The following is a 25,000-nucleotide window of genomic DNA, read 5'->3' as shown; positions in this document are numbered from 1 at the left end:
CCTTTTCCAAGGACTCAAATATGCACCGAGCACGAGGCTTGAACCCAGGACCTTCCGATCCGAAAACGAGTGTCATACCACAAGACCACATTGCCGCACAAAGAAAACCTCTCTCCAACGACATTATTTATAAAGATGTAATTGATGTTCACTTTTCTTTATCTCATCTATTTTTTTTTCTTTTTTTTTTTTTTTTGTTTTCAAGGGAGAACCCGGCCGAGAAGGCAGGAAAGGAATTCCCGGTCCAAGGGTAAGTCGGTTTGTTTTCCCTCCCTTTTTTGTCATAATGATGATTTGTATATATGTGTGACCAATCGTTCATCACTAACTAAATGCATAAGATTCAGTCTAATAATAATAATAATAATAATAATAATAATAATAATAATAATAATAATAATAATAATAATAATAATAATAATAATAATATGATAATAATAATAATAAATAATAATAATAATAATAATAATAATAATAATAATAATAATAATAATAATAATAAAATGATAATAATAATAATAATGATAATAATAATAATAAATAAATGATAATAATAATAATAATGATAATAATAATAATAATGAATAATAATAATAATAATAATAATAATAATAATAATAATAATAATAATAATAATAATAATATATAATAATAATAATAATAATAATAATGATAATATTAATAATAATAATTTAATAATAATGTAATGAATAAATAATAATAATAATAATAATAATAATAATAATAATAATAATAATAATAATAATAACAACAATACATCAATTTCTCTAGCGCCTTACCCCACAACAAGCTCAAAGCACTGAACAGTTACGTAACATCAGTCACTCAAACATACAAAATAAAGCTAAGCAATTTGAATTGTCAAAACCGAAACTTTTAAAGATGTTTTTAAAAGAATTCTACACGGCCTTGATATGTGTCTTGGAAGAGAGTTCCAGAATAGGGGTTAATATTTAAAAATTTTTTACACTAGATATTTCAACTTAAATTTTAATTAAAAAGTGATGAAAATCTTACAACAAATATTTACGTAGTCTGTTCTTCAATTAAGAGGATGTAAACAAAAATGAATATCAACAGCTTCAAAAAAGAACAAAATACCAAACACCAAATGTTTCGGGCTCAGAGCCCTTCCTCAGCAAACAACAACAACAACAAAAAAACACAATAAAAACATTACTAAATTCCAGATCGAAGACAGAGTTTTTTTTGTTTTTTTTTTTTTGTTGTTGGCTGAAGAAGGGTTTTGAGTCAGAAATATTCTGTTTGGTGTTTTGTTCTGTTTTGAAGCTGTTATGTTCATTTAAATTTTTTTTTTTTACTTTTTACAGTCCAAAGCTTCTAGCTGCTTTAGTATCACAATCAAGAGGTTGTTAAGTAATGATAAAAAAATGATGATGATGACGATGATTTTGACAATAATGATAATATTGGTGAAATCGTAATTATTTTGATAATTATGGTGTTGATGATAGATAGCCTAAAAAAAAATAATTCTTAGATGATGAAAATGATTCGAAATTAGTTCATGTATTTGATATTTAATTGTTAAATAAATTGAAAAAATGACAAAAAAAAGAAAAGAAACTACTATTTCATATTTAATTTTCTTCCCAGGGTAATGTGGGACCTACTGGTAACCAAGGACCTCCAGGAGATAGAGGAGCCCCTGTAAGTCTTCATGGTTGTGTTAATGAAATATATATTATATATGTATATTATTTTAATATTTACCACAATGTTTGAGTCAGTCTACATCGATGTTTCAGGCCTAATCAGCCATCGTCAGGACTGTGTGTTACATGAGTTTGGTTTGTTGACTGTTGTTGTTTGTTGAAGTGGTTCCGGTTTGTAGTTGATTAATAAGAACTTCCAGCGATGTGGACACGTATTGTACATCTCATTTTTCGTGTTGAGTGTGGCTTCATGAGGGTGTTTGATTATAGTATATTTCTCTTCCAGGCATAAGCTACATTGTTTTGATGTTGGTGTGTATCCTGTTGCTTTAGATAAAATTTTCCATGAAATGTTGTGATCTAGTTTGTTGTCTTTTAATTTCCAAATATGTTCGCTGAGTTTTGTGGATGTTTTTTTGTTAGTGTTTCTAAATGTATTTATATATATATACACAGTCGACTCAGCTTAATTGCACACCCTTGGGAGTTCACGTTAATGAGCTGATTAAGCGGAGAGGCTAAAAATAGCATCTGGGTTCTTGATATGCCGTACTTCGTAGATAGCTCGCCTTGCGTTTGCTTTGGAATTGATTCTGCATCTGCAATCGATTGAAGTTTCTGTAGAAGAGTGAGATCTCTGATCTTTGGGGAAGCCATTGCTATAATGATGGTAGTAGTAGTAGTAGTATCGTTCGGCTACACTTCTATGTTCAAGGTATCAATCCAGGTTCGGAAGCCATCATCACATTTGTTGATGGTTTCAAATCCCACTTCCAGTTTGTTCTCGGGCAATCTAGTACGAGGTGGTTTGCATCTTGTGGTGCTTGGTTGCACTTTGGGTATGTTGGTGATTCTTGGAGCCCCCATTTGTGCATGTTGGCAGCTGTTCTTGTATGTTTTGACCGTAGTCTATTTGCAGCTACCCAGTATTTTCTTGGTAAATTGTGATGACACGATCTTTGATAAGTAGTGCAGTATTTTTAAAAAATTTGTCTTCAAATAAGGCAATGACCATAAAAGGCCAAGACCATATTGTTACAGTTTATTTGTATAGGAGTTCAAGACAACCGCTTTGTCCTAAGACAGCAGACAAATGCTGCCCATGACATAAAATAGAACGAAGGCTCCACAGATAGTCTTCAGGCTCGCATCATTAGATTATGATGAGCCAAGATGGAGAGAAAAAGAGAAAGATAGAGATATATAGAAAGAGAGAGACATCTAGATGGGACAAGTTTCGAGAGAGTACACTAATCTAAGAACACGTGAGTAGGTAGGATGGTTTGTTACTAAATTGAACTAAAGGAATAAAGCAAAGGTGTAATAACAAGTAAACATTTATTACAAAACGATACTTACAATAGCAGACGACATATTTACAAACACTTAAACACATAGTTACATTTTCATACTCATCAATCGGTCGACCATCTTCCCTCACAACATTTCTTCACACGACACGAACAGGGACTGAACTCACAAATCACTCAACCAAGGCCCGCTGGTTTGGCACGTGACCATAGGTGAGGACAACTCTGAATAAAATACCCACTGTTCAACTGCTTGGTCAATAGAACTAACACAGAAAACTATGTATAAACGTAACCGTTTAAAATCTGATGGAGAAAATCGTGTGATAACTAGTCACCCATTTGACAGTATAAAAGCAATAACAATGATCAGAGAGAGGGCGATTTCATTCACGTTACTGTTTATAAACAAACAAATATGTTTGTCCGAGCACGTGTGTCACAAATTTTAAGTTTTGATTAGTCCAAAATCTACTGGTTAATTATCACTCCCCTCACAATTTACAGATCCATACTTGTCATATTTTACTTCAATGATGGTTTGGTTAATGACACGTTCACCTCGAATTTGATAGCACGAAGTTTGATTGTCTCTGGAATAAGATTCAATAGTCTGATGTCACGTCAGCCCAGCAACGAGCAGCTTGGTTCTAAACAAAGAAAATCGGTACTTTTTATTCTTCATGCTGGCTAGAACTTTTTCACATGTCATGTGATCAGAATGTATAAAAGTAAAAACATGATCAGATTTATAATGTTTTTCTCCTCTGGAGAAATATTTCATAAGGGTGTCCGCCATTGTTCCGATTGTTTAAAACCAGTTACTAAGTTACTATGCGTCATTAGGAGGGAAGTGATGTCAAGACTGTTTGAGCCTATTAACTTTAAAAAGTAATTGGTCTGTAAACAAAATGTGACCCTTCGTCTCAAAACGGTATTATGTCGGGATGGACCAGATGCTAAAAAGTCAAATTATAGTTAAACTGGTCAAAAATATGAAACGTTGGTATTTACCACAGTAAAATATGATATTCCTTCTCCTTTATAAAGCATATAAACTCAACTTAAGCATGACATTTGTGGCTACAAATTCCATTTTAAGCATTTTAATCATCCCGACTTAATACCGTTTTGAGACAAAGGGTCACAAATGCCGTCCCACATATTCTAATCCCAGTCAGTCCTGGAGATGATGTGTCCATGTCAGTCACAACCTTGTGCAAAGTGGCCATCTTTGGTCTCATTAAGAATTTGTGACATTTCATATCACACATACTGAGCGTGAACATTTGGTTCGCTAACTGCTGTTTTGGGTAATGAGATTAGCTGAAGAGTAGCGTCCCTTGATTGGACGTCACCGGTGGAAAAGTTATATATTAGAGAGAGAACGTCATGTTGGTTGTGCGCACGCATGCGTCTCTCGTCCTCGCTTCCAGTGAAAGCGGCTTGAGACACTTCACCAAAAGCGAGGACGAGAGAGGCGTATGCGCAAAACCAAATTGACGTTCTCTCTGTAAGGTGACGTTCAATCAAGGGACGCTAATCTCATTCCCTATAGCTACACAAGTGTGAAACCTGAAATAATTTTGGTGTGCATTTACAACGTGTCACTTTTGTACCGACCTGTTTGGCGTTCTGTATCTGCTCCTTTTTTGTGTCAATAAAGGCATATCAACAGATTTAAAATTTGTCTACTTTTCAAAGATATGAATGAATATACCACGTACCAATATGTTTTCTCTTATGTGAGAGGATAGCAAATTCAAACTGCCTAGTTTCTTTTGTAAATGACTATATGTGACCCTTCGCCTCAAAATGCTATTAAGTTGGGATGGTTAAGATGTTGAAAATTGAATCTATATCAGAAATATCAGACTTGTGTTGAGTTTGTACGTTTTATTGAGGAGAATGGATACCATATCTTAGGGTGCTGATGCCAACAATTTATATTTTTGACCAGTTTTAACATTTAATTCGGCTTTTAAGCATCTGGTTCGTTCCGACATAATACTGTTTTGAGATGATGGGTCACATATATCGATGGCCCGTTGATCTAACCTATCCCCCTATATCTGTTTTCCAACTTGCTTTATGTATTTGTCTTGGAATGAGATTACTTGGTTTTGACCTTGCCCTGGCCGGAGACCCTGGCTGGGAGGGAAATAGTCAAATGCATAGTAATTTTTTGGGGAGATGATATTTTTTTTCTCCTTGTATATCATCTCTCTGATATGTATTATTATATTATATTGTGTATTCCTCTTTATTGGATATTGTGCTTGTGTTCAGATGAGACTTATAGGTGATCTGAAACTAAGTACATTGATGGTATGCTCTTGGAATCTACATCTGATCCCTATTTGTTCCCTGTTCCAGTTTGTCTTACTTTTTCTTGGGTTGCTTTAATTGTACTTTTAGAATTTGACTATCCCATTTTCTTCCTTTTTACTGGCGCTGATATAACCTAAATGTGTTGCAAGCGCTGTAAAACTCTTAAACACAAAACATTACCTCTGAAGTATAGTCTTGCAAAGACACTATGTAAAACCCTTAAACACAAAACATTACCTCTGAATATAGTCTTGCAAAGACACTGTAAACATTACCTCTGGTTATAGTCTTGCAAAGACACTATGTAAAACCCTTAAACACAAAACATTACCTCTGAAGTATAGTCTTGCAAAGACACTGTAAACATTACCTCTGAAGTATAGTCTTGCAAAGACACAATGTAAAACCCTTAAACACAAAACATTACCTCTGAAGTATAGTCTTGCAAAGACACTATGTAAAACCCTTAAACACAAAACATTACCTCTGAAGTATAGTCTTGTAAAGACACTATGTAAAACCCTTAAACACAAAACATTACCTCTGAAGTATAGTCTTGCAAAGACACTATGTAAAACCCTTAAACACAAAACATTACCTCTGAAGTATAGTCTTGCAAAGACACTATGTAAAACCCTTAAACACAAAACATTACCTCTGAAGTATAGTCTTGCAAAGACACTATGTAAAATCCTTAAACACAAAACATTACCTCTGAATATAGTCTTTGCAAAGACACTATGTAAAACCCTTTAAACACAAAACATTACCTCTGAAGTATAGTCTTGCAAAGACACTGTAAACTTAACACTTCCTGAAGTATAGTCTTGCAAAGACACAATGTAAAACCCTTAAACACAAAACATTACCCCTGAAGTATTATCTTGCAAAGACACTATGTAAAACCCTTAAACACAAAACATTACCTCTGAAGTATAGTCTTGCAAAGACACTATGTAAAACCCTTAAACACAAAACATTACCTCTGAAGTATAGTCTTGTAAAGACACTATGTAAAACCCTTAAACACAAAACATTACCTCTGAAGTATAGTCTTGCAAAGACACTATGTAAAACCCTTAAACACAAAACATTACCTCTGAAGTATAGTCTTGCAAAGACACTATGTAAAACCCTTAAACACAAAACATTACCTCTGAAGTATAGTCTTGCAAAGACACTATGTAAAACCCTTAAACACAAAACATTACCTCTGAATATAGTCTTTTGCAAAGACACTATGTAAAACCCTTTAACACAAAACATTACCTCTGAAGTATAGTCTTGCAAAGACACTGTAAACATTACCTCTGAAGTATAGTCTTGCAAAGACACTGTAAACATTACCTCTGGTTATAGTCTTGCAAAGACACTATGTAAAATCCTTAAACACAAAACATTACCTCTGAAGTATAGTCTTGCAAAGACACTATGTAAAACCCTTAAACACAAAACATTACCTCTGAATATAGTCTTTTGCAAAGACACTATGTAAAACCCTTTAACACAAAACATTACCTCTGAAGTATAGTCTTGTAAAGACACTATGTAAAACCCTTACACACAAAACATTACCTTTGAAGTATAGTCTTGCAAAGACACTATGTAAAACCCTTAAACACAAAACATTACCTCTGAAGTATAGTCTTGCAAAGACACTATGTAAAACCCTTAAACACAAAACATTACCTCTGAAGTATAGTCTTGCAAAGACACTATGTAAAACTCTTAAACACAAAACATTACCTCTGGTTATAGTCTTGCAAAGACACTATGTAAAACCCTTAAACACAAAACATTACCTCTGGTTATAGTCTTGCAAAGACACTATGTAAAACCCTTAAACACAAAACATTACCTCTGAAGTATAGTCTTGCAAAGACACTATGTAAAACCCTTAAACACAAAACATTACCTCTGGTTATAGTCTTGCAAAGACACTATGTAAAACCCTTAAACACAAAATATTACCTCTGAAGTATAGTCTTGCAAAGACACTATGTAAAATCCTTAAACACAAAACATTACCTCTGAAGTATAGTCTTGCAAAGACACTATGTAAAACCCTTAAACACAAAAAATTACCTCTGAAGTATAGTCTTGCAAAGACACTATGTAAAATCCTTAAACACAAAACATTACCTCTGAAGTATAGTCTTGTAAAGACACTATGTAAAACCCTTAAACACAAAACATTACCTCTGAAGTATAGTCTTGCAAAGACACTATGTAAAACCCTTAAACACAAAACATTACCTCTGAAGTATAGTCTTGCAGAGACACTGGTCAGAGGTTGGATCAGCGGGCCATCAATATTTATAATTTGTTGATCTGTCTGTCAGGCTATCTATTTACCTATGTATATTTATGAATTTTAAGACACCTCTTCTTTGAATTGGCACAGGGTAACGATGGTTTAGATGGAGCCGATGGTGAGATAGGAGCCCAAGGCCCCCCGGGTCCCCCTGGTTTGGAGGGCCCTCAAGGAAATGTCGGTGCGCAGGTAAGTCTTGCTTTATTACTGTTTTAAATTAATAATGGTATTGATGATGGTTGTTGGCCTCTGTTATGATGATGATGATGATGATGATGATGATGGTGATGGTTGGTGTGGTGGTGATGATGATGATGATAGTTGTGGTGATGATGATAGTGATGATGACGAAGGTGATGATGATGATAATGGTGGTGGTGGTGGTTGTAATGATGATGATGATGATGAACATCATCATCATCAATCATCATCATCATCATTGTGGTTGTGGTGGTGATATGATGATGATGATGATGTAAGTTAAATGATGATGGCCAATGAAAAAAGACAGAAGCTCTGCTTAATTATAAATATTCTATTACTTAATGACTTACAAAAACATACTTACTGCGCCTTGATTGATAACTTTTACTTTTATAATTTCACAACTGCATAACTGGTTCATTCCTTTCTGTATATTCTTTTCTGTGTGGTTCAGGGGTTATGGTTTCTTGCCTTGTCACAAATGCCCAGCATTGTTACGCGTGAACAGCAACTGAATAGGTGACAAAAATTGAGGAAAAAATACTGGTCCTGATGTTGTGTCCCTGGGTAATGCACTTTAAACACATTACCCCACTTCACTGAGGTGTGAATGAGTACCTAGTCACAGGCAGTGATGGACATTGTAAGAACATTATTACAAAAAAGGTGCCTAACAGGGGACTGTTAATGTATGAAATGGAAGTATGGTTCCATATGGCCTTCTTCTTCTTCTTCTTCTTCTTCTTTCATTAAGGCCAAAGCTTCAGGCTGAAGATTGTATGGCTGTAACAGGTGTTTTAGAGGGAGCGATTTTTTAAAAGTCATCAGTCGATTGGGCTTGTTTACAAGTGGTTGGTAGGGAGTTCCAAAGTCAGATGGTGGAGGAGAAGAAAGAGTAAAGATGATGGTTTGTTCTTGAGTGGGGGGATTTCTTAACTAAATGTTGAGTTTCTTGTTTTGTTGTTGTTCCGTTTCAAATGGCTAGTTGGAATTTCGAGTTTTCTGTTTGGCCTGCTGGGGAATAAATGAAACGTTGTGAAAAGCATTGAGCCGTGGATATTCTCCATATCAACTGAGATTTTTTGGAGCTTTTATATAGCGCAATATCCACTAAACGTGCTCAGAGCGTTTTACAAGGGGTCCCTGACCAACAGCAACACGTAACATTTAGAACGAGATATGACGCCTGTCAGGCGATATTACAATTGTTTTCCAGCACAGACACAACGCCGTTAATGGCCAGGTACTCATTTTACACCTGAGTACTGTAAGAGAATGTGAATAAAGAGCCTTTTGCAAGGACTCAACTATGCGCCGAGCGAGGCTCGAACTCAGGACCTTCCGATCCGAAAGCGAGTGTCATACATACCACTAGACCACAACATAAGCCGCACTTGCATTGAGCAAGTATGGTTTGTTTATCCAGGATATGCTCAATCAATATCAGTGTTCATATTCTATTTTTAAAAAAAATTTTTTTTTAATGAACTTTGAATGCAGGGAGGCGATGGAGAGGTGGGCTTTCAGGGGCGGGTGGGTCAACAAGGCCAAAGAGGGAGCAGAGGAGCACCTGGACCAAGTGGTGATAAAGGAGAACAAGGACCACAGGTAAGAATTATAATTATAATCCCACAGCTGCCAACTGCTGCCACATCCCCCCCCCCCCCCCCCCCCCCCCCCCCCCCCTCCCTCCAAAGGTTTATCCTGTATTTGTCAGTGCCATGAGAAAAAAAAGGAAAATTTAGCCATAATGTATTTTTAAGACCCTTTTTTTCTCCCTTTTGCTTTCATTTGTTGATAATTTAGTGATGCTTAAACACTTGATATTTGAAACTGCATATTTTTTAAAATTAGATTTCATTACAAAGACTTTGGGTTTTTTCTGTTGTATTATTTTAATCCAAAGTTGTTTTGTTTGTTTTGTTTTTTTAATACGTCCAAAGCCATATAACATGTCCCATGGAGCCAGTCAAGCCTAATTTCTATAGCATGAAACAAGACAGTAGCAATTGCCTGCTACCCTTTTGGTTTGATGTTAGTCTTATCTTAAAGTGCTTTCCGCACAGATGCAGACCTGCCAACCTTCTCAGAATGAAAAGTGTATTCTATGATCCTAAAAAGTGTATTTTTTAGCAAAAAAGTGTACTTTTCAGTAAAAAAGTGTATTTTGTCAGCATTTGTGGAAAATAAAAGTGCGCAAAATACAAAAGTTTATATAAAAGCTAAATCTAACCCAAATCAAAAATAAACTCTGATCTTCAACATTCAAACATTCATTGGCAGCAATCACTAGTAATTACAAAATTATCAGTTTATCGAGAAACTAAAACTTAATGACCATTTTAAATCAGTACAAAGCTCAGAAATTGCAATATCTAAAGATATTGCTTTCGAAACACTCAAAGAAATGACCAAAAGACCCCAAATATGAAAATAACCTCGACTTCACCTGTGATCAATCTACCAACTGAGTTATTGGGATTCCCCCATAATCATAGAATAATTGGATTAAAAGTTCAAACATCAATTATTTTAATGGTCAACAATAATACAGTTATAATATTTTGTACTTAGATTCACAAGTAGATTCCCATGTGTTTCAATGTAAAATGACTGTCAGTAAGCTATTTTACTATTAAAATGATTTACAAATTTTTATTTATTTATGTATTCATTTTTGTATTTATTTATTCATTTATATATTTACTTATTTATTTGGAGCTTTTATATTCATTTTTCTTTCATACCATATTGGAATTAATTAACATTTTCATTAAAATCTTTAATAAATTTTGAATGATTCCAAACAGAAAATATGAAATTTTACCTTTTTTTTTTAGAATAAAAAGCACTTAATATAACATGGAGCCGGAGTTTATCCCAGTCTCTGTAGCTTTAAATGTACAGCAGCAATTGCTTGCTACCCTTTGGATAGGACGCTAATCTATCGTAAAGTATATGTGATAAAACAACTAAAAATAACCATTGGTTATGGGGAAATATCATGATTTTGTTGCATACAATATAAGATCTTTCATTACTATGCGATGTGTTTGTCAATACTTTTTTTCTGATATGACATTATATAGGGAATGAGATTAACGGAAGAGTAGCGTCCCTTGATTGGACGTCACCTTACAGAGAGAATGTCTCGATGGTTTTGCACATGCGTCTCTCTCGTCCATGCTTTAGGTGAAGTGTCTCATGCCGCTTTCACAGGAAGCGAGGACGAGAGCGAGACGCATTCGCACAACCAACATGACGTTCTCTCTCTAATAACTTTTCCGCCGGTGACATCCAATCAAGGGACGCTACTCTTCCGCTAATCTCATTCTCTATGAAACTTTCCATTTATGTAGCAATGACTATCCCGCACAAATCTTTGGGCCTCTTTTTCGCTCACAAAGTGCCCGAATTCGCGTCAAAATATGGGACGAAGCCGTTTCGTATATGCTATTTTAAAAAATTAATTACGACGCTGTTTATCGATGAATATGACTGAAAGTTGGCACACAGAAAAAAGGTCATTTTAGATTATGTCAAGCGACAAAATTCGTGCGATTACTAGAAGACCGTTAAAAATAGATTTTTATTCTTTGGAGTAAAATATTTCTAAAACTACCGGGCGTGGAGGTTTTGTCGCTGACAAGGTAATACATGAACATTTCTTCTTTTTGGTTGTAAAATTTCATATGAATATGACGAGTACTTTTCCCGTATTTTACAAAACACCATCCTAATTTGCTCTTCAAGTTTCAATCTTTTAATCCACTAATTATGCAAGATACAACCAAAGGTCGAAAAAAAATGCCGAAAAAGCGTCCCATATTTTCGCGTTTTTTTCCTCTTTGCGGGTCATCCAAATAAATGACACCTTTGAAACTGCATAACTTGTTTATTTATGAATGGATTTTCAAAATTCAAAAACATTTTTACTCAGTGGAGATAGGGCTTTGGTTTTAGACAAAAATTTTCCTCAAAAAGAGAAAAAAACATTTTTCATAGTCATTGCTAATTTATGATAATACGTAAAATCAACGTCTGACTATAAATTTCAGTTTTAAGCTGTTTTGAGCGTAAAATTGGTCACATATATGACCTTGTCTTTGTAATGCGTGGTGTATAAATAAATACCCTGTGCTATCAATACATATTATTATCCCCAATTTTTCAGGGACCTAATGGAGAGACCGGTGCCCAAGGACCCCAGGGATCCGTTGGTATTCAGGTAAGCATTGTCTGGGTGGGGTTCCTGACCTCCCATAGTGGGCAGGGGGGTACATACTGTGTCTTCTATCCCCTTATATCTGTTTTCCAACATGATTTCTGTCTTTGTCTTGGAATGAGATTACTTGGTTTTGTCCTGGTCCTGGCCAGATGCCCTGGCTGAGAGGGAAACAGTCGAATGTATAGTTATTGTTTTGGGAGATGATATTTTTTTTCATTGTAAATCATCTCTCTGTTATGCACTGTATTATGCTCTCTTTATATTATATATGATTTGTAAAACATTTGAGTGTGTTCCTCTTAGCGGGGACCTGTGCTTGTGTCTGAATGAGACTTTTAGTGATCTCAAACTAAGTACTTTGATAGAGTGCTTTTGGAATCTACACCTGTTTCTTATTTGAACCAATTCCCCTTTGTCTTCCCTTTTCTTGGATGCTTTATTGTAATTCTATAACTTTTTACTATCCCATTTTCTTCCTTTTTACTGGCGCTGATATGACCTTAATGTGTTGCAAGCGCCGTAAAACCCTTAAAAACAAAAAACAGGTAAGCATTGTCATTATAGGCATTTCTTTATGTAAAGTGGATTTTCAGGGACAAGGTTTATTGAGCTGGGCAAATTATTATAGAAAAAAAAACATAACAAAAAAACAATTTTAAAAAAAACTTGAGCTTTCATTTAGCGCAATATCCACTAAACATGCTCAAAGCGCTTTACAAAGTGTCCCTGACCAACAGCAGTATGTAACATGTAGAGCCGGTTAGGCGATATTACAAATGTTTTTCGACAGAGATAACGTTGTTGACGGCCAGGTACTCATTTACACCTGAGTATGATGAGAGAAGGACTCAACTATGCACCGAGCGAAGCTCGAACCCAGGACCTTCCGATCCGAAAGCGGGGGTCATATCACAAGACCACATAGCCGCACAATAGAAGATGAATTAAGTTCAAAGTCTCCAGTTTCAGTAAAAGACTTCAAAACCTTGTTTCTTATATGAGCTTACCAAGCTAGTCGCAGACTAAATCCACGCCCATTTAGGCACTTGTGAGGGTTGGACTTCATCGTTAAATCTCAGAGTAGTTGCTGGGATATATAGCATCAACAAGAAAACAGCCATTTTTGCAAAATTTAGAGAGCTTCGATTTGGAAGGAAAATATGTTGGTTACAAATGACAGAAGCAAGAAGTGTCCTGTTGTTTTAGATTGTTAGAAAACTGCAGATTTTTGTGAGTAAAAACTCCAAATCAACTAATCTGTTCGGGCTAGCCAGTTGCGTTGGAAATTCCACCCGGGACTCTAAGGGTTCGCTTCGAAGAACAAATCAAAAAACGTTTTTTTAATTCTTTGCAACCTAGTGCAGTTCTTTGAATTCTTTGCAACCTAATGCAGTTCTTTGAATTCTTTGCAACCTAAAGAGAGAGTTGCAATGAAATTTTGAGGGGTTTATTTTATTTGTTTTTTGTTTTTTTAAAATGTCATACGAACATTCAAAGTTGAAATATTTATCAATATTATTTAATATTGATAAAACTAAACTTAAGTATTTTGGTGATAGGTCTCTTATGAAATTCGGACCCACGATTTGGAATGATCTCCCTCAATCTGTGAGATTCTCGAGCTCAATAGACATTTTCAAAAAAGCCCTGAAAACACATCTTTTCAGGAAATATTTACTTAATTGAATTTTAAATGTATTGTATGTGACATTTAAATTGATGATGTATTGATGCCCTTTTATGCTCTTAATTGTTTTGATACTTTGGTTGAATTGTATTTTTTTTTTTTTTAAAGCGCTTTGAGGTTTCGACGAAAGGCGCTATATAAATATGCTTATTATTATTATTATTATTATTATTTAATGGCAATCTATAAATTGATTATTTCCTACAGGGAGTACAGGGACCTAAGGGTGAGCCTGGTGATGACGGTGGGGTCGGAAAACCTGGAAATGTGGGACAACAAGGACCACCAGGTGCTGAAGGACCCCGGGTAGGTTGAAGGTTATCCTGACTTTAAAAATTTTTGATTAAAAATATTGAGCATTGATATAATATAATATAATATAATATCGACTAAATGGGCTCAAAACTTTTTATTTACAGAGGGTCCCAAGCCAACAGCAACACTTTATATGTAGAATGAGATATGACACTTGTAAGGCGCTGTTAATAATTTTTTATCATGACCTAAAAACCTTGATCATGTTCCAAAAGAACACATTATGTGAAGTAAGGGAACCATATGAGTTTGCGAAAGAACACATGACGGGAGAAAAGGGGAAAATATGAGTTTCATTTTACAACCCACTTCAGGCTATAGATAGTATGCGCTTGGCTAAAAAGCTCACAACATTGCCATCCGGAAGTATAACGGACCAGCACACAAAAATCTGTGTAACCATGAACTTTTATAGTCTGGATAATACAGTTAAGTGAGAATATATCATAAACGTGGATGGCAAAAAACAATAACAAAGACCAGAGTGACGTCAACTTCATTCTATCTATAAAAGAATTTAAAAACTTGCTTTAGGCATCAATACTTCAGGTCCTGAGTAGTTACCGTTGTTACTCCCCCCTAGGTATTCATTTTACACTAGAGTGCATTAATATAATATTAGTAAAGAGCTTTTACCAAGATGTCAATGTTGTGCCACCCAGAGTGGGACTTGAAACATCACCCGACACATTTGAAGGTTAGTGTCATACTTCAAGCCAACCCTCTGCTAGATAGAAAAAAAATCTCATCGTCATATCAGTGCCCGTAAAAAGGAAGAAAAAAAAAAGAAAAAAAAATAAATTTAAAAATTGAGCTTTATATAGCGCAAAATCCACTAAATGTGCTCACAGCGCTTTACAAGGGGTCCCTGGTCAACAGCAACATTTAACATGTAGGACGGGACGTGACGCCTGTTAGGCGATATTACAATTTTTCGGACAAAGACAACGCTTTTAACGGCCAGGTACTCATTTTACACCTGAGTACGGTGAGAGAATGTGAGTAAAGAGCCTTTTCCAAGGACTCAACTATGCACCGAGCGCGAGGCTCGAATCCAGGACCTTCCGATCCTAAAGCGAGTGTCATACCACTAGACCACATAGCCACATAGGAAAGTAAAGAGTTCTAGAATTACAATTAAAGCAACCAAGAAAAGGTAAGACAAAGGGAAATTGGTTCAAATAGCGAGATCACCTGAAAGTCTCATACAGACACAAGCACAGGTCCCCACTAAGAGAAATACACTCAAATGTTTACAAATCATAAATAATATGTAAACAAAACATAATACAGTGCATAACAGAGAGATGATTTACGAGGAAAAAAATATCATCTCCCAAAACTAACTATACATTTGAATGTTTCCCTCTCAGCCAAGGTATCCATAAAACCAAGTAATCTCATTCGTAGATAGTAGATAAAGACATAAAGCATGTTGGAAAACAGATATAGGGGTAGAGAAGACACAGTAAGTACCTCCCTGCTCACTATGGGAATCCCTCCAGAGATACAACCTGCATAAATCCATCAAATACATACACAAACGACATTCTACTACACTAAGCGAACACACACACACACACACACACATATATACGAGGGCTCTTTCATAATTAACCGAAAAATGCCTGTAAAATCCGCGATTTTTATGCTATCAACAAAATTCTTGCACGTGTTCATACCTTGACTCGTCCTTCATTTCTCTACGTAACAGCCAAGTCTGTCGACACACTTCTGCCAACGCCGCACCATGGAATAGATACCCTCTCGGAAGAAATTTCCGTCAAGGTTTTGTAGCCATTTCCGCACATGGTCAACAAGCTCTTCATCGACATCAAAGCGCTTTCCTCCCAGCTCACGTTTCAGTGGCCCAAAGAGGTGATAATCAGATGGTGCGAGGTCTGGACTGTGTGTTGGGTGTGGCAAAATCTCCCATCCATATTTCTCTAGCCAGCCTTGCGTCACTCGTGCTGTGTGGGGTGTAGCGTTGTCGTGTTGCAAAATGACCCCGTTGGTCAACTTCCCTGGGCGCTTTTTGCGAATGGCCTCCCTAAGCTTGTCAAGAGTTTGGCAGTACCTTGCAGCATTGATTGTTTCTCCAGGTTGTAAGGTTTCGAACAGAATAACACCACGACTGTCCCAGAAAACAGTTCCCATTATTTTCTTTGCTGACCGCATGACTTTGAATTTCTTCGCGACAGGTGAGGATGGATGTTTCCATGTCATCGAATCGTGCTTTGTTTCTGGGGTGCAATGGTGCAACCAAGTCTCATCACCGGTGACTATGCTGTCAAGAAAAGTCACATCGTACCCTAGAAAGTCTCCGCCGGCGTTGGCAGTATGCCCGTGAACCCTGCGTGAGCTCTTGCTTCTTCTCAAAAGTTCCCTGCAGATGTCCAATCTTTGTTCTTTATGATTGTCTGTCAATTGCTTAGGAACCCATCTTGCGCTGACTTTTCTGTAGCCAAGTTAATCAAATACAATTCTATGGGCAGAAGTTTCCGAAATTTCAAGACTGCTTGCGATTTCATGAAGTTTCAATCCTCCTGTCTTGACGAATAAGCTCATCAACTCGCTTCACATTGTCTTCTGACGTCGCAGTTATCGAACGCCCTCTCCCTTCCCTGTCTGTCAAGTCGGAATGGCCGGCTTCAAACAAATGACACCAGTGATAGACTTGTGTACGGCTTATAACATGCTCACCATATACACTCTGAAGTTCTTTATGAATTTCGGTAGGATTCAGACTTTTGGCGTTCAAAAAACGTATGACAGCTCCTTTGACCAAGTGTCAAGGTGGGCCGCCATCTTTAAAATCGTCTAGAAATTCATTGTGCAAAATGATGCACTTCATAATTTCTGGGAATATCCGTAAGGAAATAAGGAATATCATGTCGTTTACAGAATTAAAAAATCTCCACTGGTTGCTGAGAAATGGACACTTTTTCGGTTATTTCTGAAAGAGCCCTCGTATATATATATAATATATATATATATATATATATATATATATATATATAAGAGAAAAAGAGCAGCACAGGGGTATCATCTTTGCTTCATAGCCAAAAGGTACCGAGTTCGACTCCTCGCCACACTGTGTGATGCCTTGGGTAAATCAACTCACCCTTTCTTACCTTTTTGGTGCTGCACTGAACTGGTAAAGAGGCCTTGGGTCATTGCAGCCTTCCCTTAGCAAATTTCCTCTTGGGAGATATAGAAGTAGTTCTTCAGAGCCATTGGGCTCATAGAGCCGGAGTTATATTGGTTTCTATAGCATGAAATGGACAATAGTAATTGCATGCTACCCTTTGGATAGGATGGTAGTCTATTTGCAAAGTACTTTCCACTAGATCTCTGACAAATCAAGCTAGTGGGGGATTCAGAAGACAATCACAACTTCTTCAACCATGCAAAGCGAGTGCTCTACCAAGGGAGCTATCTTTTATTTATTTATTTATTTTTATACGTATATATATATATATATATATATATATATATATATATATATATATATATATATATATATATATATATATATATATATATATATTTATATTTCTCCACTTTATTTATATTAGGGAGAGAAAGGAGAGGTTGGAGGACAGGGACCAAAGGGACAAGTTGGACCACCAGGAGAAAGGGGACCTATTGGGCAAGAAGGACCGGGTGGCGATCCGGTGAGTTGTACACACACAGAGGGAGAGGGGGGGGGAGGGGATAAAGATACCTGAAATGGGTAAAAGGGGAATAGTCTTCTTTTTTCTTTTCTTCTTCTTCTTCTTCTTTCTCTTCTTCTTCTTCTTCTTTTCTTCTTCTTCTTCTCTTCTTCTTCTTTTCTTCTTCTTTCTTCTTTCTCTCTTCTTTTCTTCTTTCTTCTTTTCTTCTTCTTCTTCTTCTTCTCTTCTTCTTCTTCTTCTTCTTCTTCTTCTTCTTTCTTTTTCTTCTTCTTCTTCTTCTTCTTCTTCTTCTTTCTTTCTTCTTCTTCTTCTTCTTTTCTTCTTCTTCTTTTCTTCTTCTTCTTCTTCTCTTCTTCTCTTCTCTTCTCTCTCTCTTCTTCCTCTTTCTTCTTTCTTCTTCTTCTTCTTCTTCTCTCTCTTCTTCTTCTTCTTCTTTTTCTTCTTCTTCTTCTCTCTTCTTCTTCTTCTTCTTCTTCTTCTTCTTCTTCTTCTTCTCTTCTTCTCTTCTTCTTCTTCTTCTTCTCTTTTTCTTCTTCTTCTTCTCTTCTTCTTCTTCTTCTTCTTCTTCTTCTTCTTCTTCTTCTCTTCTTCTTCTTCTTCTTCTTCTTCTTCTTCTTCTCTCTTCTTCTTCTCCTCTTCTCTTCTCTTCTTCTTCTTTTCTCTCTTCCTCCTCTCTCCTCCTCCTTTTCTTTTTCTTGTTTCTTCCTTTCTTCTTCTTTCTTCTTTTCTTGTTCTTCTTCTTCTTCTTCTTCTTCTTCTTCTTCTTCTTCTCTTCTTCTTCTTTCTTCTTCTCTTCTTCTTCTTCTTCTTCTTCTTCTTCTTCTTCTTCTTCTTCTTCTTCTTCTTCTTCTTCTTCTTCTTCTACCTTACAGGCTAAAACTTTAGAAATTGAAGGCTGATATGGTCCTTTCTGGTGTATATATATATATATATATATATATATATATATAATATATATATATATATATACAATTATTTATTTATTTATTATTTATTTATTTATTTATTTATTTATTTATTTATTCATTCATATCTTTCTTTATTCTTAAATTTATTTATTCCTTTATTTATCTATTTCTTACCTACAGGGAAATCCCGGACCAGCTGGCCTGACAGGAGATCCTGGCCCTGTTGGAAGTAGGGTATGGCCATTTGTTTTGTATGTCCCATTGTTTGTGTATGTGTGTAAGTATTTGTGTGGTTGTGTGTGTGTGTGTGTGTGTATGCATGTGCGATTATGTCTCACGATTATGTTGTTGCGAGCTGAAATTGTACTTGCCCTTTACCCGTTATACATAGACAGATGGTATAGGTGTTTAGGGCCAGAGCCCTTTAACAACGAAATATAGACAAATTGTATAGTTGCTTTGGACCATAGCCCTCTTCCAATGATACATAAATGGTAAATAAATTGTTGCGAGCTGAAATTGAGACAAAAAAAATGTCTATTGAAATGAATTTCTAATTTAAAGAGCATTCTGGCCTATGAGCTACCTCTGCAGACCTACCAACCATACCCGTTTCTCCAAAATGGTATCGGATTTAAGATTATGGAAAAGGTTGTTTTTTTTGTTTTTGTTTTTTTAATTGAATTTTCATATGGCTAATCTCACTCATTCCTCTTCATCTCTCCATTTTTAATTTATTTTTTTCATTTAGCCTTGAATTAAAATTTACATTTTGATAGTTTACTATAAAGCCTGTTTAAAATGCTTCTAGGGGTTATTTTTCAGTATATTGTGTAGGGTTATTCCATCATCATTGAGGCGAGATTTGGGATGGAAGCTCCAATATCCCTGATTTCAATCTGAAAAGTTTGGCAGGTTTGCAAAGTTTGGTAGGTTTGCAAAGTTTGGTAGGTTTGCAAAGTTTGGCAGGTTTGCAAAGTTTGGTAGGTTTGCAAAGTTTGGTAGGTTTGCAAAGTTTGGCAGGTTTGCAAAGTTTGGTAGGTTTGCAAAGTTTGGTAGGTTTGCAAAGTTTGGCAGGTTTGCAAAGTTTGGTAGGTTTGCAAAGTTTGGCAGGTTTGCAAAGTTTGGCAGGTTTGCAAAGTTTGGCAGGTTTGCAAAGTTTGGTAGGTTTGCAAAGTTTGGCAGGTTTGCAAAGTTTGGCAGGTTTGCAAAGTTTGGCAGGTTTGCAAAGTTTGGTAGGTTTGCAAAGTTTGGCAGGTTTGCAAAGTTTGGCAGGTTTGCAAAGTTTGGCAGGTTTGCAAAGTTTAGTAGGTTTGCAAAGTTTGGCAGGTTTGCAAAGTTTGGCAGGTTTGCAAAGTTTGGCAGGTTTGCAAACATCTTGAACAATGGTTGTGTACACTAATAGGAGCTACAGGGATCACCTCCCCATGTGTCATTTGAACTGTCAAATATGTGCTTTTATCATATCATATCAATTATAGAGCCTTAAATGTCCTTAAATCATTAGTAACAATAACATTGTACATAACAGATGGAATTTAACATATTATTATTATATGAAAAAAACAAAACAACATCATTATCTTTTCTAGTTCTCTATGCTTTTCCCTTTGTTTTCAGGGTAATTTAGGTGAGGAGGGTCCGCCTGGAAAAGTAGGACCTTCTGGTATGAGAGTAAGTTGCTGTTGTCTTATTATAATAAAACAATTTGATACATGGACAAGCTGTATTGGGACTTTGAGCTACAGTCCTTGACCAATGACACATTCACAACAAGTACATGCCCTTATGCCCTTTTGATGCATGCACAAAAGTACAGATTCTTTCTTCTATAGATAGCCCTTAACGAATGATACATAGACAACTTATGTAGGTGCTTTGGGCTATAGCGCTATAGCCCTACTTTGTCATTGATAAATTGACAAATGATCTACGTGCTTTGGGCCCTATTCCAATGATACATAAAGAAATAGTAATATGTAATAACATGCCCTTTACCCGTTATACATAGACAGATGGTATAGGTGTTTAGGGCCAGAGCCCTTTAACAACGAAATATAGACAAATTGTATAGTTGATTTGGACTACAGCCCTCTTCCAATGATACATAAATGGTATGTGTGCTTTGGGCTATAGCTCTATACCAGTGATACATAAATATATGGTATAGGTACATTGGGCTATTGTCCTTTACCAATGATACATAAATAAATGGTATAGGTACATTGGGCTATTGTCCTTTACCAATAATGCATAAATAAATGGTATAGGTACATTGGGCTATTGTTCTTTACCATTGATACATAAACAAATGGTATAGGTACATTGGGCTATTGTCCTTTACCATTGATACATAAATAAATGGTATATGTACATTGGGCTATTGTCCTTTACCAATGATACATAAATAAATGGTATAGGTACATTGGACTATTGTCCTTTACCAATAATACATAAACAAACGGTATAGGTACATTGGGCTATAGCCTTTTACCAATAAGACATAGGCAAATTGTACAAGTGCTTTGGGCTATATATAAGTGCTTTTGCCTATTGCCCTTTACCAGTGATGCATTGACCGATGGCATAAGTGCTTTGGGATATTGACCCTATTTACTAATAATACAAATTATTGATGATGACTGTGTTGACCTGACAGATGCTGATGAACATTTTGTATCGTCTCTTAAAGAAAAATCTCTGCATTGAATAAGTATTGAATATTTTGTCTCTCGTTTTATGCCATATCTCTACCACACTATCTGAAAAAAGTATTTTGGATGTTATCCTTTCATAAATATACCTCTAATATACCACATACTGATGTACTTGTTGGATCACGATGTTACTGCAATGGGGTTTTTTTTTTACTTGTTTATTCTAAAATCCAGAAGTTTAAGACATGTTCTTTAAAAAAAAAAAGATTTAAAAAAAAATTGTTTTGTCAATTTCAATTCATTGGGCTAATTTTGGCAATCTTTCACAATCCAGAAGTTTAAGACATGTTCTTTAAAAAAAAAAGATTTAAAAAAACTTGTTTTGTTAATTTCAATTCATTGGGCTAATTTTGGCAATCTTTCACAATCCAGAAGTTTAAGACCTGTTCTTAAAAAAAAAAGATTAAAAAAAATTGTTTTGTCAATTTCAATTCATTGGGCTAATTTTGGCAATCTCTCACAATCCAGAAGTTTAAGACATGTTCTTTTAAAAAAAAAGATTTAAAAAAAAATTGTTTTGTCAATTTCAATTCATTGGGCTAATTTTGGCAATCTTTCACAATCCAGAAGTTAAAGACATGTTCTTAAAAAAAAAAGATTAAAAAAAACTTGTTTTGTCAATTTCAATTCATTGGGCTAATTTTGGCAATTTTTCACTCCTCAGGGCCCCAGAGGAGAGCGTGGACGTGATGGAGCTCAAGGCAGCCCAGGTTCACCTGGAGGTGAAGGTAGCCCAGGTGTCCCGGGCCCCAGTGGTCAGACAGCTAACAAGGGAGAGCCAGGCCCTCCTGGGGACAAAGGAGATCCTGGCCCTCCTGGAAATGATGGTCCAACTGGACAGAAGGGTCCCAGAGGACGTCTTGGACCAGCTGGTCCCCCTGTGAGTTCTTTATGATATAATTGTAAAAAAACGGCCTATTGCTTGCTTGCTATTAATTAAGTAAACCAGTGGTGTGTTCCATAGGCGAGGCAAAGCGAAACAACAAGCCCACAAGGTAATGATGGGTGCTAAAGCAAATGATATTGCTACTACCCGATACAGAGATTTTTATATCGCAATTTATATATATCAGTATTTGGACTAACCAAGTGTTCCTTAAATGCCTTTAAAACATAATAAGTAACAATGTATTATTTACACTAGACATTGCATATTATCTGAGATAAGGTTATTAAAAAAAAGGGAAGAAACTAATAAAAGCAAAAAAGAAGATTTAAAACAAAAACAAAAATCCAAAAAGAAAAGAAAAAAGGACAAACTAAAACCTATAAAAAAAACCCCACTATCCATTCCTTTTTTTTTTTTCTTTTGTTGACACACGATGAATGCTCAGTGTCAAGGATTACCAATGAATGAACGAACAGCTGGAAATTGACCGGCTCTTGATTTGTTTATTTTTGAGAGAGAAAGTGCAATGGCAAGGGCACTAACCACAATAATATTTTATAAAACAAAGACAATGCAAATAATGGATTATATCCCTTGAATCATAATATTAATAAGAATAGAATAGAATAGAAGGTATCGACGTCGCTTGATTAGGCCACTGGCCTGTCGCCGAGTCTTTCCAGTCACTGAATGTCTTGTCCACAACTGATCTAATGCATTTCCCTACCTGATCTTGTGATCAAGGGGCTAGCCTACACTACACTTTCTTACTGATCTTTTGATCATAGCTATTTTGGGTGGGAGGCACTTCTAAAACTATGCATATAAATTTCCATCACAGCATCTAATCTACTCTTGAAAGCATTGACGCTTAGCGCTTCAACAACATTTGCTGGCAATGAGTTCCAACGGTCAATAACTCTCTGTGTAAAAAAGTTCTGTCGAAGGGTGGTTTCAACTCTGGGTTTCAGAAGTTTATATAATAATACCAAGATATTACATTCAGATATTTCTGCATGCACACAGTTCGGTGTCATGGGTATTTTTTTAATTCATTAATATATTTAGCATTTCTGTTTTGAAATTTTAAACTGTTCCATGTTTTGTCAGTACGGAATGCAAATATATATTCTTCCTAATCGGCTATGTGGTCTTGTGGTATGACAATAGCTTTAAAATTTCAAAACAGAAATGCTAAAATATTAATGAATTAAAAAATACCCATGACACGCGGAACTGTGTGCATTCCGAAATGTCTGAACATTCATAATGTGTCCAAAAAAAAAAAAAAGGAATGGATTGTGGGTTTTTTTTGTTTTTTTTTGGTATGTTTTAGTTTGTCCTTTTTTCTTTTCTTTTTGGGTTTTTGTTTTTGTTTTTGATCTTCTTTTTTGAAACTGTTCCATGTTTTGTCAGTACGGAATGCAAATATATTCTTCCTAATCGGCTATGTGGTCTTGTGGTATGACAATGGCTTTAGGATTGGAAGGTTTTGGGTTTGAGCCTCGCTCAGCACATTTTTGAATCCTTGGACAAGGCTCTTTACGCACATTCTCTCACCATACTCAGGTGTAAAATAAGTACCTGGTCATTAACAGGGTTGTTTGTCTATGTTGGAAAAAAATTAAGGGTGTCCAGCAAGGTCATAAAGTTGTAAAAAAAAAGTCGTAAATTTGTAAAGGACGTAAATGGTCGTAAATTTGCATTCATGGGTGTAAAAAGGTTGTAAATTTGTTGATTCAAAGAATTAAAGTTTTATACAGTTTGTTGAAGAATTAAATCACGGCAACAAAAATTGAGGAGGCTTTATATAGGGGCCGCATTTTGAAAATCCTAGGCACCCGTCAAACAAACAGTATGACTATTGTAAAGCCTTGGTCATTTTGCTTCCCCACTGATGTTGGGAGACTCCTCCGATTAAGTCTCTGGGTGCTCTGACCCCATGTGAACTCACCACAACAGGCCTTGAAGTGGGCTGGGAAAACCAGGAAAAGCCGGGAGTTTTATTTTGAAAATTCCCGACCGGGAAAAATCGGTGAAAATTGCCTTGGGCCGGGAAAAGGCCGTGAGAAAAATCCGGGTGAACAACAACCCAACATGTATCTTTCCGCGTAATCATTATCCAACCTGAGAACGATCGGCTTAGAATTTGTATCTGTTTCATTTATGAAAACTACTGTAGGTTAAAGCAATGCCTTGTTTTGTTTCTTTTAGAATTTGAAAGCTTTGTCGATTCAAGGTCTATCTTGTATTTGTTATAGGGTTTCCCACAGATATAATAATAATAATAATAATAATACACATTTATATAGCGCTCATTCTCATGTAAAACACAAGCTCTGGGCACTTTACAATATAAATATCAATTTTAAGTGAAAAAAAAAATAAATAAATAATAATAATTCATAGCCAAATCAAGGATTCATAGAGTCAATAAAAACAAATACAGTAAAAATGTGTCTTGAGATTCTTTTTAAAGGTAGGTAAAGACTTGCACTCCCTCAGACCACGTGGTAGTTCATTCCAAATCTTGGGGCCGAAACAAGCAAACGATCTATCACCAAATTTTGTTCTTGATCTTTTTTCCGAAATTTTCATTTGGTCATTACATGATCTTAAAGTGTAATTTTCAAATTTACACATGACCACGTGATCTGTGAGATATGCCGGTGCTATACCAGTCAAACACTTATAAACAAGACACGCTGCTTTGTAATATGTGC

At 35.7% G+C, this 25,000-nt stretch overlaps 1 protein-coding gene across 2 annotated transcripts in view; it reads left to right on the top strand.

Moving 5' to 3' along the window:
* The window catches only part of LOC144958240 (uncharacterized), a 90,669-nt gene that overhangs the window by 37,198 nt on the left and 28,471 nt on the right, over positions 1–25,000 (top strand). For both annotated transcript variants that reach the window (XM_078890076.1, XM_078890075.1), the window contains exons 18-27: positions 206–250; positions 1,639–1,692; positions 7,743–7,841; positions 9,357–9,464; positions 12,031–12,084; positions 13,979–14,077; positions 17,665–17,763; positions 18,852–18,905; positions 20,292–20,345; positions 22,053–22,268. In XM_078890076.1, coding sequence (XP_078746202.1) covers positions 206–250; positions 1,639–1,692; positions 7,743–7,841; positions 9,357–9,464; positions 12,031–12,084; positions 13,979–14,077; positions 17,665–17,763; positions 18,852–18,905; positions 20,292–20,345; positions 22,053–22,268 — 882 coding nt within the window. The remainder of the gene's footprint in view (positions 1–205; positions 251–1,638; positions 1,693–7,742; positions 7,842–9,356; positions 9,465–12,030; positions 12,085–13,978; positions 14,078–17,664; positions 17,764–18,851; positions 18,906–20,291; positions 20,346–22,052; positions 22,269–25,000) is intronic.

Source organism: Berghia stephanieae, chromosome 12 (assembly GCF_034508935.2).
Source record: "Berghia stephanieae isolate SIO BIC M18660-M18661 chromosome 12, UCSD_Bste_1.3, whole genome shotgun sequence".
Taxonomy (NCBI): domain Eukaryota; kingdom Metazoa; phylum Mollusca; class Gastropoda; order Nudibranchia; family Aeolidiidae; genus Berghia; species Berghia stephanieae.
Note: the sequence above shows the minus strand (reverse complement) of the source record. Positions and strands in the feature narration are given on the sequence as shown.